General features: G+C 44.5%; 1 protein-coding gene across 2 annotated transcripts in view; it reads right to left on the bottom strand.

Annotated features, from left to right (window-relative positions):
* LOC147641827 (dolichyl-diphosphooligosaccharide--protein glycosyltransferase subunit STT3A-like) overlaps positions 1-17565 on the bottom strand; it is a 96585-nt gene that overhangs the window by 32308 nt on the left and 46712 nt on the right. For both annotated transcript variants that reach the window (XR_015266178.1, XM_086800074.1), the window contains exons 11-17: positions 7044-7147; positions 2916-3011; positions 2479-2599; positions 2283-2363; positions 1999-2136; positions 1605-1904; positions 1225-1368 (exon numbers count right to left, since the gene is read on the bottom strand). Coding sequence is in view for 1 of the 2 variants with exons in the window: in XM_086800074.1 (XP_086656200.1) it covers positions 1225-1368; positions 1605-1904; positions 1999-2136; positions 2283-2363; positions 2479-2599; positions 2916-3011; positions 7044-7147 (984 nt within the window). In the remaining variant the exon portion in view is untranslated. The remainder of the gene's footprint in view (positions 1-1224; positions 1369-1604; positions 1905-1998; positions 2137-2282; positions 2364-2478; positions 2600-2915; positions 3012-7043; positions 7148-17565) is intronic.

The raw sequence follows: 17565 nt of genomic DNA, 5'->3' as shown, positions 1-17565 counted from the left end.
GTATGGACTAGATACTACGACATCCCCACTAACGTCATCAGTGCCCAGTAGTGGGTATAGAACTTGGTATCAATATATGCTCTCACACACACACCCCACGCACACACGGACATGGACATACACGCACACAAACACACACACACACACACACACACATAAGAGCATACATTCATACAAAGGTCTGTGTACTCAGTTTCTGTCAGAGCTCCAGAGATACAGGGCAGCCTGAGTCATAATAAAGCCTAGCACTAAGGATCATAACAAATAGAAAGAATTATTACAACAAAAAGGTAGTTGATAGGACATATACGCCACTAAAGATAGAAATAATTAACACAATATCAATTGGCTGCAACTTGGACGAAAACTTCACAATGTGAAATTTGCATGTCCGCTAATATAGCATAAAGATATACCCCTAGATGAATCCAGGAACATGCCCAGATTCACCTTATAAGAAAGTGCAATTTATAACCTAATGGTAGTCATCCACAAGACAATAAACCATCAACTCCATCATGCATAGTGTGCACTAGATACTACGACATCCCCACTAACGTCATCAGTGCCCAATAGTGGGTGTAGAACTTGGTTTCAATATATGCACCCACACACACACCCCATGCGCACGTGCGCACACACACACACACATAAGAGAATACATTGATACAAAGGTCTATGTACTGAGTTTTTGTCAAAGCTCAAGAGATACAGGGCAGACTCAGCCATAATGAAGCCTAGCACTAAGGATCATAACAAATAGAAAGAATTATTACAACAAATATATATATATATATATTTATGTGTGTGTGTGTGTGTGTGTGTGTGTGTGTGTGTATGTATACATACATACATACATACATTTGAAGCAAGGCGTGGGGATCCTATTACATAGTTAATTGTGCCATCCTGTATATATATATATATATATATATATATATATATATATATATATATATATATATATATATATATATATATATATTTATTTTATTTTTTTAATTATTTTTTTGAAGCAAGGCGTGGGGATCCTATTACATAGTTAACTATGACATCACCTTGCTTCAAATGCCTTTATATATATATATATATCACCTTGCTTCAAATGCCTTTATATATATATATATATATATATAAAGGCATTTGAAGCAAGGTGATGTCATAGTCAACTATGTAATAACGCCCTGCTTCAAATGCCCTTGTAGCTGCAGAAGTGAACCAAACCTTGTCATTTTCCTCGGTGTTGTGTCGCAGCCAGGCATATGCCTCTCTAAAATCATCAAACACATGGAGACCATCCCCCGTATGTGAAGTCAGCACAATCGAAGGAGCTGAGTAAGCCTCCGCTGCTGCCCATACACAGTGAACCTGCAAAAAAAAAAAAAAAAAAATCAAGTTATGCCATATAAGCGAGGAACCCTTCCACTCTGTACCTATGTAAGTAGAAGAAACTATTAAAAACACACAGTAGTCGATTAGACTCTAAATTTTATGTGAAACTTGAATATAATGTATTGGCTGTTGAAAAACAAGACACTTCTATGAGTCAATGGCACAAGTGTGGGAAGTTTATCCTTCAGAGGCATCACAGAGGCATCACATACCACATAGAAACTCCCAAGGATGATAAGTAGCACAATACCAACAGCTGATGCTTCATACGGCAGCCCTAAAAGCCTCTTCTTCGTCTCTGTGTCAGCGATCTTCTCTAGCACCTCTTTCTCTTTCTCTTTCTCTTTCTTTCTGCTACGTTTGGACGACCTTTCTTTCAATTGATCTTTTCCCTTCTCACCTAACGCTTCCTTGGATTTCTCCTTTTCTCCATTTAATGATGGTATGAGATTATGATTCGTGTTAACAGTTGGATTCCCTCCTGTAAGCTTTGTTTGCAGAGACTCCTTGTTCTTGAGCCCAAAACATCAGCGCACATATAATCAGATAAATGCTCTTGTAACCTGAATCAGTTTGCATGCTTTGAGTTGGCTTTTGGAAACCCACCAAATCTTGTGATGGTTGAGAAGCACTTGGGACAGGGACATAATACTTGAGTGAACGGGTAAAGGTGGTGAAGGCTTCTGATAAGGCAATGCCAGACAAGATGCAAGCAGCTGGAGCAAGCACCAACATGAGACGAACCTACAGAGAATAATCTCAACAGTTACAAGGCACAACCAAGTTAGCAAAAGCTTAGAGTTAAAAACTGGTGACTAGAGCCTGTCAGAGAGAGTGAGACTGTTTGCTTGACATACTTTTATTTCTACTTGCATGCACTCTTATCTCACCATAACACCCGAGAAGTATGCAGCCGTCACCAGATAAAGAACCACAAATGAGCTGGAATCAGACAGTGGAAGAAAGCAAGCCTGTATCAAGCAGAATAAGAAAGATAAGTCCAAGCAAGCAAGCAAGGGAGACGAATCAGAGCACCATGGACATCGCATTATCTTTCCACGTTACAACACCAAAACATATACTTACAAGAATTCCAGCTGGCACCAGGAAAGCCAGTACATTGATGTCCATGAAGTATGACGGCCAGGTTGGCGGTTGATGTTCACTAACACTTGCTATTATAGGTATGTACTTGCTAGCATAGGTTCTACAAAGTCAAAGAAAAAAAAATGGATAAACAAGCTAGTTCGAATTTGTTGATAATCCATGGTTTTCCAAAAAACGCAACATAGAAAATTCCTGTTACATGTTCCAAATTCATATGACACACCCAAACTAGAAAATTCCTGTAAGATGTTCCAAATTCATATGACACACCCAAAAAGTAGTTACGGATCAAGCAAGTTCAAGCTCCAAACACTCCAACCTTTTGTTGGACTTGCTGCAACGAAGGTAACTAAAACTGCACCTAGAAAATTCCTGTTACATGTTCCAAATTCATATGACACCGAAAAAGTACTTACGGATCAAGCAAGCTCAAGCTCCGACCACTCCAACCTTTTGTTGGACTAGCTGCAACCAAGGTAACTAAAACCACACCTAGTGTGACGGCACCTACCCTGCAGCAGATGCAACAACAAAAAAAAAGGGTTAATTTCACAAAGTTGTGAATATGTTCACAAAACTAGGTGAGCATGACAGGATAAGACACAGGCAGATTGTAACTACAGCAACAATTTGTGGATCCCCAAAACAATTCTAACAACATTTGTGTGCCACTAACTCTCCATGAACAACAAAGTATTACAAAGCCAATGTAAAGCAGCTGCAGAATACAAGGGCTGATAGTCACATGCCTAAGAAATAGAAATCAATAGATCAGGCTATCCTCCTGAGCGTGCAGAAGCAAACAACTGCCTATAGTTCTTGATAGCTTTTCTAGGCTGTATACACAATTCTCCCCATCCATGGGACAGGCATGCAATTGGATGGGCAAGACTGCCCATCAGTCATGCACCTGGTCTTTCTAGCTACAGAGAAACACCCATGCATCATCCATCAAAAACCACAAATCAGAAGCACACTTGGCCAAAATGGTAGCACTTTACCAGGTTTTTCTATATGTGATAGCATAAATTAGAATTCTTTGCTTACACCATGAAAAGCCAAGCCCTTTCTTCCATTTGAATATAGTAAATAGACATTTCCGTCTGACCCATTCTATGTCACTCAAAGGTCCATTGACACCATACTATGTTCGATAGCCAACCAATGCAAAAAAACTACCTTGTGTGATCTTCTTATGCAAACCCTGCAAAAAAAGGAGGCTCAATTTTGACAAGTAACCCAAACCCACCTGCCATTGTGCAAACAGCACAGCACATACATCTGAGGAGAGTTTTTGAGAGAACGAGTTGCAGGTCCTATGGGCACATAGAACTAGATTGACCATTTTATATTAGCTACAAAATAAAACAAGAATGTATAGGGGTGCCTTCTTGAAGCTCTATGGATAGAAAACACTTTCTCTTTAACAAGACAATGAACAGGAGAGCACAGTGTGCAGTGACGTTGTTGGGAGTTTTTTGGTGACCCACGGAGGAGCCAAGGCGGGCACCAAGACCGATGTTAAGCTGATGATGATGATGAGCCCTAGATGTACATACTTTTTTGTCTGTGTGTCAGTGTTGAGCTTTGTGTGCCCAATGGATGAATAAGCTCTTGTATATATTCAATCAGTGTCTGCATGTGTGTTGAAGGGTGTAGCCATTGCATCTTTTACATCTTGTAAATATATAGCATGGCTTCTTGCAAAGCTGTGTGTGCACGCGCCAGTGCTCTTGTTCCTTATGTAAGTGCTTAGTGTGAACCTACACTATTGGAGGTGACACGTGCTTAAGAGGTGGTGGGTGTGAATCTTTGCTAGCTTAGGAAAGTACATTGGACCTAAGGGCAAGTGGCCAACATGTGAGTAAATGCAATATGTAATTCAAAAGCTTTCTGCCACGTGGGGCAGATCGATGGTGTGAATTGCCGCTAACCTGATTAGTAGATGATGGCGCTGCCAAACCCGATTTGGAAGGTGATGGTGGACTTCTAAATAGCACGAGATGGAGCTTATGACAAGAAGCCGAGAGATGGATGAGTATGGGTCACCACCACAAAATTAAGCATGGTGTATGGAACACCGACGAAGCCACAAATAGCAAGCATAGGAGGTGCATGATGGGCGAAGAAGCAGCCGACTGCAGTTGGGGTAGCCGATGGCCTATATATACAATTGTCTGCGAATGAGCAAAGCCCGGCTGGGAGGAGATACCAAGATGCTATTATTATGAGAGCAAAGGATATAATTCAAAAAAAAGATAGAGAAGGAGCAGCCGCCAACGCCTAGAGTCGACCAGTCTGCAGCGAAGGAACGAATTCTTACGACATACAACACTGATTAAAGGGGAGTAGGGGCACGTTGCATTGTGCAAGTCTGATTAATATTGTCTCTTGAGTCTGTATTGCATCATTCTATCTTCTTGTTAAAAGTTATAGCATGTGCATGAGGATGTCTTTGTTTATTTACACAGTTGTGCATGAAGCTAGTTGATGGATATATGAAGATGATGATGAGTTCTCCTGCCATAAGCCTTGTATCATCAGAGTCGACAATGAGTGTGTCTTGTTTGAATTGTGGAGACAAATCCATTGAATGTATGACTGAGAGAAGAGATTGAGATAATACCATGCTATATCTTGTTCTATGACAAGCTGAGAAGACATTTGATGCTGTGCTAAGGTCCCTTGCCTTCTCAAGGGTGGTGCCCCTTTCACATTGTGTGACGATGTTTGTTGCTGTGTGTTGTCGAGTTGGTTATATGTGGATGTTTTTCTGGGTTTTAGGTATTCTCGTTGATCAAGAGTGGTGAGAAAGCTATGGAGAGGCTGTATTGTGCTCTACCCAAATTCCTAACAAACGTGTCACGCCATGGTCTCCTTGACACAAGATATCACCAGCCTGGACATTTCCAAGTGTGAAAGGGGTTTGGTGGACTCAAAGACGTCTAAATATTTGGAAAGCACAAGCTTTGGGAATGGGGGATTATCCTGGAATACAAAGGACCACACTCCTAAAATTTAGGAGAGTTGCTATTTTTGGCCAGACTCCGATGGAAATTCTGTTCGCGTCATTACATCTCGAATTGAGCAGATACCAAGAGTTGGCAAAGTACCTATGACAGAATGTCTACCAGTTGGGATATTTTTAGAGATAAAGTTTATGGAAGGACCAATCTCTTAGATTGGGACATGTCGCAAGAAAGTGGACCAAAGTGAGACAAGTGGCCTCACACTTGTCACTTCACCTATTGTGTGGCTCTCCACTTGTCATCATAGCCTTCTCTTTCCATTTTCACTCATGGGAGCCCCAAATCTATGAATTGGAGCCCTCTTTCTTCATTAATGGAGGCTCTCTTGCTACACACTAGCCTCTACCACCGTTTACAGGCTGCCCTAATGATGGCTACTCTCTTTCTCTCTCTCTTGAAGGCTGCCTATGAAGAATACCGGCTGTCGGAGACTATTTTGGAGGCTTCCATCGCGAAGAAATACTGTTTTGGAGGCTTCCATCGCGAAGAAATACTAAAGGCAAGGGTATTTAATCATTTATTATGATTTCTAGCCATTGTACTTGTTGTACCAGCCCTTGTACCTACTGTAACAGCCACTGTACTGGCTGTACCAGTCCTTGTACTTACTGTACCTGCTTGTACCAGCCATTGTACCAACTGTACCAACCATTCTACCTGTGCTGTACCAGCCATTGTACCTACTACCAACTGTACCAGCCATTGTACCTATTGTGCCAGCATGTGTACTTGCTGTACCTACTGTACCTGATGTATCAACCACTGTACTTGTTACCAGCTGAATGGAGAGTTGTACTTGCTGTACCAGCTCTATTGCATGAAGACCCGTGGTTTTTGGGGAAGAATCAGTACCCACACGAAGGTATATGGATTATATTGTTGGCTCGGCATTTCTACAGCCTGTGTTCCGGCTTGGTTGCCTCGTGTTGGGCTATGTTACGGCATTTTGTATATGGATAATCCGGCATCTCCCGTGGGGAGAGTAAGGCCCTCAAAGCTTTACATAATATTATTCTCCTTGGGTAATAAAATACTCCAAGGGGGGGTCGACCCATTCCGGCCTCTATGCGGTGTCACATGTGCAAGCTCCATTTTCAGCATTTGTGGATGTTTTGTCCAGCTTTATGTTTTATGCAAAGTGATGATGGATATGTGTTAAGGCTGGGGCCATGTTTAAATGTGTTAATATGCATTGATGGTATCAACAAGTGTGCCAAAGGCCCTAGTCCCCCGAGCGCCACGAGTTTCACAAGAAGGAAAGCACAAGGTGCAATAATGCGACGTCTTTTTTGAGAGAAACAAGGTTCACTTGGAGAATGACTAGTTTTCAATACAAGGCTGTGTGGCTTAGCACCCCCTCCTTGTGTGTTCGACCTAGTTCACAAGCATTTTTCATTTAGTGTTGCATTGCTCTATGAAATCTGTCTCACTGTTTCCATATCTTATCAAAGTCCGGTCAAGTCTCATAGCAGCTCAAACAAGTAAAATTCAGTAATCAAAAGTAAAATAACTTACACTCCCACCATTACCACTAGTGTAACTGCCACTTTGTACATTCTTGGGGCAAGGAGACGCTTCACATGATATGCCACCGCAACAACTTGCAGTATAACTAGAACCTGCAAAAGAAAACAAAAAAAAAATGAGCACTCCTAAAAGATTCTGGCAAAAGAGAGACAGAAAAAGAGGAAGGCATTAGACAGGAACTAGCATAAATCTAGCATTACGTTCAACAGCCTGCCTCATCATAACATTCTAAGCCAACTAGTGGCCTCCACACATTCTGAGGCAATCTGGAAATCTGAAACGTTCATCCCAAAACCATTCCACATGAGAATTGATGGGAGTTTCAACTTTTGTTTCCCCGCGGAAAAGATCCTCTATTAATTAAAAATCAAGCAGCCATAGGCTAAATGTACATGCTCAGACCCCTCAAAAGGAGGCGAAGAGAAAAAACTGGGGGAGGGGGTTCCTCTACGGCTCACCACTCTCAGAGGAAAACTACCTTGGGGGGAGAGAAGCCACACAAGAGGCCTGTAATGCCAAAAGATCTCGCCATCCGTGTCAGAGAGAAAGGGACCTGGTCGCATCATATTTGTCCATATGGAATGGATGGACTCAGCTGGGGAGGTGTAAATACCCTCAATAACCTCGCTGCATCGGACCCGTCATATATGCCAAGCAGCAATGATGATGATTATCTCCCATCTCTGACAAGTGCCTTGAGACCAGATCTCTGAAGATAGATCAAGCATAGCAATTGACTCTAAAGAAATGCCAATCCTTTATAAGCATTGATGTTAATATATGTAGCTTTGAAGAGGATAAAGGAAATTGAAATGATATGGCCCTAAAACAAGACTTCATTTACCAATAAGGTGATAGCTCAAGTGGTGAAAGTGTTTGCCTAGGACCAAGAGGTCTTGGGGTTCAGAACACCCTTGGTGGTTCCTAGGCGGCATCGCCTACGGGCAGATAAATAAGCGCCTATGGGCGGGCGCCTACGGGTGGTGAAAAATTGGTAACTATGGGAGGATCTTGGGCCAAAGGCCAGTTGAAAAAAAAAACACTTTGTTTTTTCCAATACACTTTCATGGTTTGTATGTTTAAGATACTTTTATCACAAAGATTGTGCTAGCTCTTGGTCGATACCGCAAGTAGGTACCACAAAGTTTAGTCATGCCCAAAAAGGGTCATGTAAGCAGAAAATGACTGACTGGCCTCTGATGCAATGCCCTCCCTTCCTCCCCCTACACATATTGGCTTCCCTCCCCATACACATACTGATCTGACCCATGTTGGGCATTGCCAGCCTGCAATTGTTTTCCGAGAAAGAGATCCTTCTATTAGTTAAAAATCAAACCGCCATAGACATGATCAGAACCCTCCAAAGAGATAAAGTAGGAACTGGGGAGGTGGCTCCCTCCATGGCTGGACACTCTCGGAGGGAACCTACCTCTTAAGGGAAGAGGGGGGGGGGGGGGGGGGGGGGGGGAGGGGCATACACGCAGCCTCTGTAACGCCATGTGATCTCGTCGTCTTGATCAGAGACAAAGGAAGCCGGGCGCCATGTGCGCAGAAAAACCTCTCGCCATCTATGCATGCGATCCAGACCATCCCAAAGCTTCCCCCACTTGCTGCAGAGCATATGAATGATGTCAGTCCATATGGAACAGATGGACTCAGCAGAAGGGGTGAGAGTGCACTCGATGGCCTTGCTACAACCGGCCCACCATATTCTACTTAACTTGACGGAAGCCACAAAGCCTCCTAACAGTCCGTCAATAATGCCGGAAAATCTTCGAAGAAGGTATTGTCAAGCCACATCGCTTCGCGTGTCCCTCATTCTTGAAACTTCGTGAGAAACTTTTCTTTTTGGCCGGAGCCGTGCTTGAAACGATGATGAAGGATGTGTTCTGGAACCATAACTTTAGCTTCGTCCACTATGTCTAGTTCCCGTTCATCGTGGACACCAAAGAGAGAAGGTCCAATATAAGGCTTCAACCAACTCACATGGAACACATCATGCATAGTCTCACTATGTGGTAGCTTCAGCTTCATGGAAACCTCAGTGATCTTCTTCAAAATGGAAAAGGGTCCGAAGCTCCAAAATGACAACTCTAGGCATCGCTTGCCCACCTATTTCAACCTCTGCTTCATTATCCTGAGATAAACCCAATCTCCTTCCGAAAAGATTACATCTCGACTATCCTTGTTGGCCTATCAAGTGTCGGCTTCCTGCAATTTAGCCAATCTATCTTTCACAGACTCCAATATCTCCTGGTAAGACTCCGTCAATCTGTTCGCTTCAAGCACTAGGATGATATTTTAGTCAACAAAGATTGGAACGGTCTTCCAAATGTTGCCGCATATGGAGTCCTGCCAATAGCTGAAGAAAAAGAGTCATTCAAAATAGCTTGAACTAAAGGCAAATATTGTTCCCACTTACCTTGCTCGTCGTGAACATAACACTTCAGCACATCGAACGCCAGTTGTTTGTAAATCTCCATCTGGTTGTCCGTCTGTGGGTGGAATGCACTCGAAAAGTTCAACTTCGTCCCAAAGTTATCAAATAATGCCCTCCAGAAATGACTAGTAAACTTGGTATCTCAATTTGACACAATGGTCCTAGGTATGCCACCTATGGGGTACCACTTGTCCTTCATGTCATCTATCCACAAGAAAATTCCAACCAAGTGGATGTGGAACACAATTCCTTCATGCCCAAGGCATCAACCACTGGGTTGGCCTTGCCCAAAAGATACTTGATCATACCACCAAACTGCTAGAAAATTTGGCTCCAATTTGCGCTTGTCATCGTCTGAAAACGATGTAGAGCCTGGTGATCTATGCGAACCTCAAAGTCGCCCATAAAGGAAATGTTTCCAATGCTTCAAGACCTGTATCACTGTGAGGAGTTCCCGATCATAAACCGAGTAGTTCTTCTCTACAAGGATTAGCGTATGGGACATGTAAACTACTGAATGTCCATTCTGTTGCAAGACCGCTTCGATAGCAATCTTACTCGCATCAGTTATCACCTGAAATGGGTCATCACATGAGGCTAATGTTAAACAAGGAGCCTCAAATAATGCAACCTTGAGGTCCTTGAAAGCCTACAAACTTGGAGGGATCATCTTGATCTTTTGCCTCCGAGTCTTGACACCTTTAAGCAAATCAGTCAGAGCTACTAAGACCTCGGAAAACTTGTCGATGTGGGTGGAATATGTTTGGTAAATACCCACAAACGACCTAACATCATACGCTATTTCCAGAATCTCCCAGTTTAGGATCTCTTCCACTTTTGTTGGGTCTAATTGGATGCCTTCGGCACTGATTATATATCCACGGTACTGAACCTCATATAAATAAAACTCTAATTTCCTCTCATTGACATAAAGCTCGTTGCTTTTCAACAACTTCATCACTTTTTCAACGTCAATGTCGTGCTGTTCTTCCGGTAGCTGAGAAAATCAATATGTCGTCCAAAAAGATGAAGATATTGTCCTATCAAGTCCTTGAAAACACGCATCATCATGCGGTTAAACAAACCTGGGACATTGGTTGATCCAAAAGGCATGACCACGAACTCGTAGTGGGCCCGCTCAGTTCGAAATGCGGCTTTGGGGATGTCCCCATCCACAATTCTCACCTGATGGTTGCCACTTTTGAGGTCAATTTTTGAAAATACCCATGCTCCATTCAGCCTCTCTAAGATATAATCAATCCAAGGCATAGGAAACTTGCTCTTTATCGTCAGCTTATTGAGCGCATGATAATCTACGCAAAGTCTAGAAAATCCATCCTTCTTTTTCACAAAGAGGATAGGGACTGCGAATGGAGACACACTAGAACGTATGAAACCAGACAATTCTTGGAGTTGACGATCCAACATCGTCTCCATGGCCATACTCAAGCGGTATGAAAACTAAATGGGGGAGTTTGGAACTTGGGAGGAGCTCAATTTTATGGTCCTCCGGTCTAGATGGGAGTAGTCTAGGAGGTAAATTGTCTTGAAGAAAGATCTTCTGGAACCGGTCATGTAGAGCCTTATACTTCTTCGAAGCACTAGTCACAGTCTGGGTGGCCCGAACGTATATCACCGCACACTGTGCGCCTTTTCGAATCTCTCTTTTAGCCTACAGATGGCTAATGACTAGAAAGTTATATAGCTTGGGTTCACACTTAATGATTACTAGGACCTTTCACGCATTTTGGGTAATTTGGAACGTGTGTTGGTCCCAATCGATGTTTGGGATAAACTCGTGAAACCATTGGATCCCTAAGATTATGTCTGCTCCTACAAGAGGGGAAACCATGAAATCCCACATAAATTTTGTGCCTTGTATGACCAATTTAGCTCAGCAAGCTTCAAACTTGATGCTCGTTGTCATGCCCGTGCTAAATCCCTCTACTTTCTCGTCTATCGAGGTCAACGAAAACTAGGCTCTCCAGGTAGCCTGTTCCGTGACCACATCCTCTGTACTGTCGTTGTCAAACAAGATGACGACTCTCTGGGCACCTATGTAGCCAAAGGTCTTGAGCAATTCATTTACGCTCATACTCCGGGTCATGGTTGCCCTTCTACCTGTCTTCGAGCTCTCGGCTGACAATGGCACCAACCAAAGATATGGGAGCGGGGGGATCAGCAACAACCTGGGAGGCCGGTGTGGAAGGCTGTCTCACCACAAAAACTGTCAAGGCCAGGGTGGTGGTCTGAGCAGGGATCTTCTTAGGGCAATCCCTAATAGTGTGTCCTTTTGTATGATAGAAGAAGCATTGCCCCTCCTCCTTGTACTCTGCACGCTCTTCGTCATTGAGCTTACCACCTGTCTTGCCAAACAAAACCTTCTAGTCTAGAGCAAGGCGAGCTCCGTTGTTCAAGTTCTTGGAGCCAACGGCTACGGGGTTAGACCCTGACTGGGTCTGGTTCTGACCCTTGCCAGAGGAAGTGGTTGCCTTGGCTACTCCGGACTGGGAGGTCTTCAGTTTCCCGTTGTCATACTTAATCTTGGCACTTTGCGCAAGCGAAAGTGCCCAATCAAAAGTTTGTGGTTCGAATATGCGCACATCCCACTGGATCTGCGTGTCCAAACCGTAGAGGAATTGTCCTCTTTTGTCTGCGTCCAACTTTTCCAACGGTAAAGCCAACTTTGTTTGCAAATTGTAGGACAGGTAGCGCGTTCTAGCGCAAACCCCGAAACTCGTCCTCAAGCCGCTCAAGATAATGAGGCGATAGAAACCGCTTCTTGAGGTCAATGACAAATTGGTCCCACCTATAGTCAGCAACTCCATAGTTGGAATTGACTTGGGCCCAATGAGTCTACCATGAGATGGACTCCCTTTCAATGTAGCAACTAGCTAACACCCCCTTCTCTATGTTTGACTTCATAGTTGGAATTGACTTAGGCCCAGTGAGTCCACTATGAGATGGTTTCCCCTTCAATGTAGCAACTAGCTAAACAAAACTTTATTTCAATACAAGTCTTCGTCTTTACAGAGTTGAACATCCATTACATCCTCAGAACCATCTTCATCTAACACCCATTCATAATCAGCCCACTCCCCTTCAGCGATATGAACTATGACTGACCAGTACCCTGCATCACTCTCAGAATAAACGACCTCAAACATAGAACCATCTTCAAAGTACAGTTCTTCGATGTCTGGACCAAACTCCAGGACAAGATACATATCTGGGGTGGGCTATCCTCAAAGCTCTTCTTCAAATTTACAAAACTGTATTTTCAGGATAGTAACTATTACAAGCATGTATACAAAAGCTCAGTCCCAGCTTTGACTCTTTACATAAAATCTCACAGAAAAAACCCGTCCAGTATGCTCTCACACAAGAATTCAAGCGCTAGTGTTTGATTGATCAACCAAGAACACAAACATATATTGCCATCATCATCATAATCATCATCATGGCCATAGAATGCAGCAATGTCCACAACCCACAAAGGCAGCAATACAATCCTAACAAAGGCCCTATGGCAGCCAACCCTTGCATTCCACAGTCGGACAAAACTTGACCACAGCAGGCCCACTATATTGGCCAAACAGCCCGTCAACACACCCACATGAGCTTACCATCATAAGGAGAGACCTCAACGCCAAACCCTCCTTTTCCATCAAACACAATCTACTCCCAGTTGTTGCAGGAGACTCCCATGCTTCATACCAAAAGATCTCTGTATCTAATACCTCAGCCACCACACAACGTACAACATGGCTGAGAGCATAGCTCTGTCTATAGCCACCACACAACGTACAACATGGCTAGCCTTGATGATGTGAAGAAGTGCTTCAACCAGTTCTCAGCAAGACGCGGCAACAGACCTCCAAGGCTCCTTGTTTCCAACTATCCCACAGCCACAGCAGCCCACTCTTAACTCCCCACGGTCTCTGATCTCATGCCTAGCATCTTGCTCCCCTGACGTGCATACTTCTGTCCACGCCCCTGCTAATTGAACATTGACAACAACCAAGCAGGCAGCCACGCATGCAATCTTCTGGCCTGTAGGCTACCGAGCAAGTCCTTCCCCTCTGAGGTTTCAAAATATGAACACTGTATGCTTGTAAACTATGGCAAATACAGCCAGATAACACCCAAAATTAACTCCAAACTCCTTAAAACAGATTTCAGCAATCCTGCCATCCTCTCAAATCGGCCTGCTTCTCTGCGCTGCCTGGCAACAGGAAACTCCAAAAAGAAAACTTGCCTACTTTTTGGCCATTGATTGATGTCTGACTTCCTACTAGCAACAAAGTAGGCTTCAAACTGATGAATCCAAGAGTAAAGAGTTGTGGAATCGAGTTTATCGCTATACTTATTGAAGTTCACCTTATCGTGAAGATGAGTCGAGAAGGTCGCGGGTATTGACCTTGTGTCATGCTCGTGCTCCACGTGTCGTCTTTGGTCGTCGAGTGCAGCAGCGCAAGCTGTTGCCTGTGTTCGAAGCTCTACCTCCCATACCTGGATTTCATGTATAATGTACGAGAATGCTATGTTAACTCCTCAAGGGAGAAAGCCAAGGTATGGATCTAGGAAGGGTGCTCCGTGATGACTAGCAGGGGGGATGGGTGTCAAGGCTTCTTGAACAGGTATCCATTTCTGCAAGGCTTGTATAGAAGCCGTACATTTCTCCATCTGTTTCCCTTGTCACAAGGACGTGTGGAACATGGCGTTAGTATCATCACTGATGACCTGGCTTCTGGAAGCAGTCACTATCGAGGAAATAGTTTCTGTTGGGATCTGGTGCTCTCTTTCATCGCCGAAATTCGCCATAGTGGGAGTGGTCAAGATTTTCTGTGTCGGAGACATTCCGGGTCGCTTCTAGAGGAAATAAACCAACCATCCTTCGAGGGACAAGAGTCATGCTGGAATGACACAAGCGGAAAAAAAAAATCTTCTTTTTCCTTGGCTGAGTCTCTTTACCGAAAGGCAAAGCTCCGATAACACTGTACCATGTGGAAGCTTACTGACAAAATTATACTTCGGATAACGAATATTCAACACCTTGGTTCGTGACAATTTGCACATGTAGTGGAAGTAAGAGTGCAAGAGAGAGCGGAAGAAATGAAATGAAATGAAATGACATATTAATGTCTCTAAGAGGCCATAGTGGCCTATGAGACCAAAAGTGAGAGTACATCTGAAGTTGGTGTCTCATCAAAGAGAACAAGACTAGAAAGTACAATAAACTGATTGTCCTACAATTATAAGAACAAAACTGCAAGACTCCGAGATGATACTGAGTAGAAAATACTGAAAAATACTGGAAAATGTATATCAGGTAGATCCATGTATGATTATCAGTTGAATTGTTGCCCTCTCCTTAGATCAAGTATCTCCGCCATGGGGCTGTCTAGAATGGAGAGGTCGTAGAAGCGAGGTAGGCGCCTCCGATGCCGAGCAATAATGGCTCTCATCTCGCGATGGTGAGGATGCCGTGGTCGGGATCCTGGTGGGCGTGGCCGACGAGCACGACATAAGATAACTGCTTTATCAGTGGTGACTCCCTCGGAGCGTGGTTGGTGCCCTGATGGCCCAATGGAGGAGGTGTCAGGAGGTGTGTGGGCTGGGTTGCTAACTTGCTGGTGCTGGTGCCAAAGAAATCTGCCAGGGTCCTCTGTCTAGCTACATCATGGCTCGGCCTCCTGTCTGCCAAGAGGGTCTCTCCGTGTCTCCTGAGCTCAAGTAGAAATAATCCCAGGCATCTCTGATCCTCAAACTCCATGACCCTGCGTAACGGCCCAAAACCCTCTCGGAAGAGGCAGTGATATCTCCCTCGGATCTCATAATAGACTGTACATCGGCAAATGTAGTGTTCCTCTGTCTCTACCTCCTGGTAGCATAGCTGACAAATGCGGTCATCCACGATCTGATGCACATATCGCCCTGTCTCAATCCGCAACTGGTGTGATGAGGTCCGGATCTGTCCAATGGCACAACGTATCCCATGTGATAGGTGTACATCCATGTATGCCGGGCGGGTGATAAAATCATCCGGTGAGAGGTGTAGAAAATGGCTCTTGTAATGAGTCATTTTCGTGCCCAAGGGCTCAAGGGGGCTAGTCCATGTCCTCTCTGTGTACACTCTCATGATATCCATCCTGATCACGCGGTTTTGCTCTGAGCGGGTGAGATCCAAAAATGGACAATCCAGACTGTACTGAAAGGGTGGTAGTGCCTCTATCCGCAAACCATGTAGGTCAAACCATGATCTTATCTGAGCGTACCAACAATGAGTATCTCCATCCTCTGCCAACTGTATGGATGAGGTCAATGCCAAACAGGAGTACCTCTGCTGAGGAAGCTCCCATAGCCGCTATAAAAAGGTAACTGCCTGGAATAGGGCCTCGATTACTACTGGTGGGGTACCCAGCTCAGCCCGAACAATCTCATGTGGTACTGATGATTTGCTCCAAATCATACGAGCAATCATCATAATCAGTGGCCTCTCCATTTGCCTCCATCCCTCATCTGTCCCTCTCTGAGATCTGTGATGTATACTGGGAACCCAAATTGGAGCTCCGTACAGGAGAGTCGGTGTGACAAGCGTATCAAATAGCCACAATTTGGTGCGTGGCTCCTGAAACTGTATGTGTGCACACTGCCTCTCAAGTGCCCCCAAGGCTGCATGCCCTCGAGCTAATCTAGCTGCTGCTACCCCCTTCAGGGAGAAACGCGGTCCTGTGAAAGTAACTCCCAAGTAGACATATGACCTGACGTACTCTACCGGCTCCCCTCAGAAAGTGAACTAAGGCTCTGATCTCGTCACCCATGCCTGTGTGGTGTTAAATACCATAACCTTGGTTTTCCCAAGGTTCACTGTCAGATCTCTATCTGCACAGAAAGCCTATAATGCATCCAGGTGTCTCTGTAGTCCCTCTGGAGAGTCTGAGATTAGAACAATATCATCAGCATATAACAAGATGGGTATCAACACCCCTGCCAGGCATGCCCCTGGGCCTCCCAATCTGTCTACATAATCAGAGACTGCATCAATGTACAATCCAAAGAGGGTGGGCGATAGCGAGCATCCTTGCTTCACCCCTATCGTGCTGGTCACCCTATCAGACTCATACAAAGCATATATCCCCCACTGCATATCCTCGGGTACCTCAATGTCATGCAATCTATGCATAAGCTTGGCACGTGGTACGGTATCGAAGGCTTTGCGGAAGTCCACAAAGCAGCAATATATCCTTCTCTTCTGTGCCCTGCCCTCTTCAATAAGTGCCCGAAGTGTCAGTATGTAATCCAAGGTAGTAAATCCTCTCCTGAAGCCAGCCTGTCCATGTGCTCGATGACCATGCCTCTCTGCCCATCGGCTCAGCTCTAACTCCAATATAGAGCCATATATCCCCACTCTTAAAGAGTGATACAATGATATGCTCTGTCCAGCTTGTCGGGAAACCCTCACAAATGGCACGATTAAACACATGTAGCGATGAGCGGAGCCAAAGTGTCTCGTGCATATGAGAAGTGCTCTCCAACTAGCCCATCATGATCCTATGCCTTTCCATTCTGTAACTTGTCTATCGCATCTAGCACCATCCGCATAGTAAAAAAGGTGCTGCTATTAGCCGGTCTAGCTCCCAGTGGAGGGGGGGTGGGGGGCTGTCCTGGTGCATCATATAGCTCTCTAGCATAAGTATGCCATGCCTCAGGTGCAGTAATCGGAGTACCAGGCTGTCTCTCCTGAAACATCTTCCATGCCCTCTTGCTGTCCTCCCCCACGAAGAGTTGGTAGATCTCCTCGTCTAGCTTAGCCAGATAGGCTCGTTTCTTCTTCCGCACAAGGCGCCAAAAGATCATCCTGGCCTGTCTATGCGTGTGAGACCCAATGGCAATCTCACGATGTAGCTGTGCTCGTGTCTCACGACACTCATCATCATACCAACTGTTCTGTGGGGCAGTGCTGCGCGGGTGGGTGGAAGGGATCATAGTGCAGGGAAAAGCATATAAGGCGGATGCATGTAGAATACCTGCCAATCCTCTCGTGATCTCGTCCAGAGAGCTATGCGG

Source organism: Cibotium barometz, chromosome 1, assembly GCF_041138505.1.
Source record: "Cibotium barometz isolate CiBa-2024 chromosome 1, ASM4113850v1, whole genome shotgun sequence".
Taxonomy (NCBI): Eukaryota; Viridiplantae; Streptophyta; class Polypodiopsida; order Cyatheales; family Cibotiaceae; genus Cibotium; species Cibotium barometz.
This window is presented reverse-complemented; position numbering and strand designations above follow the sequence as displayed.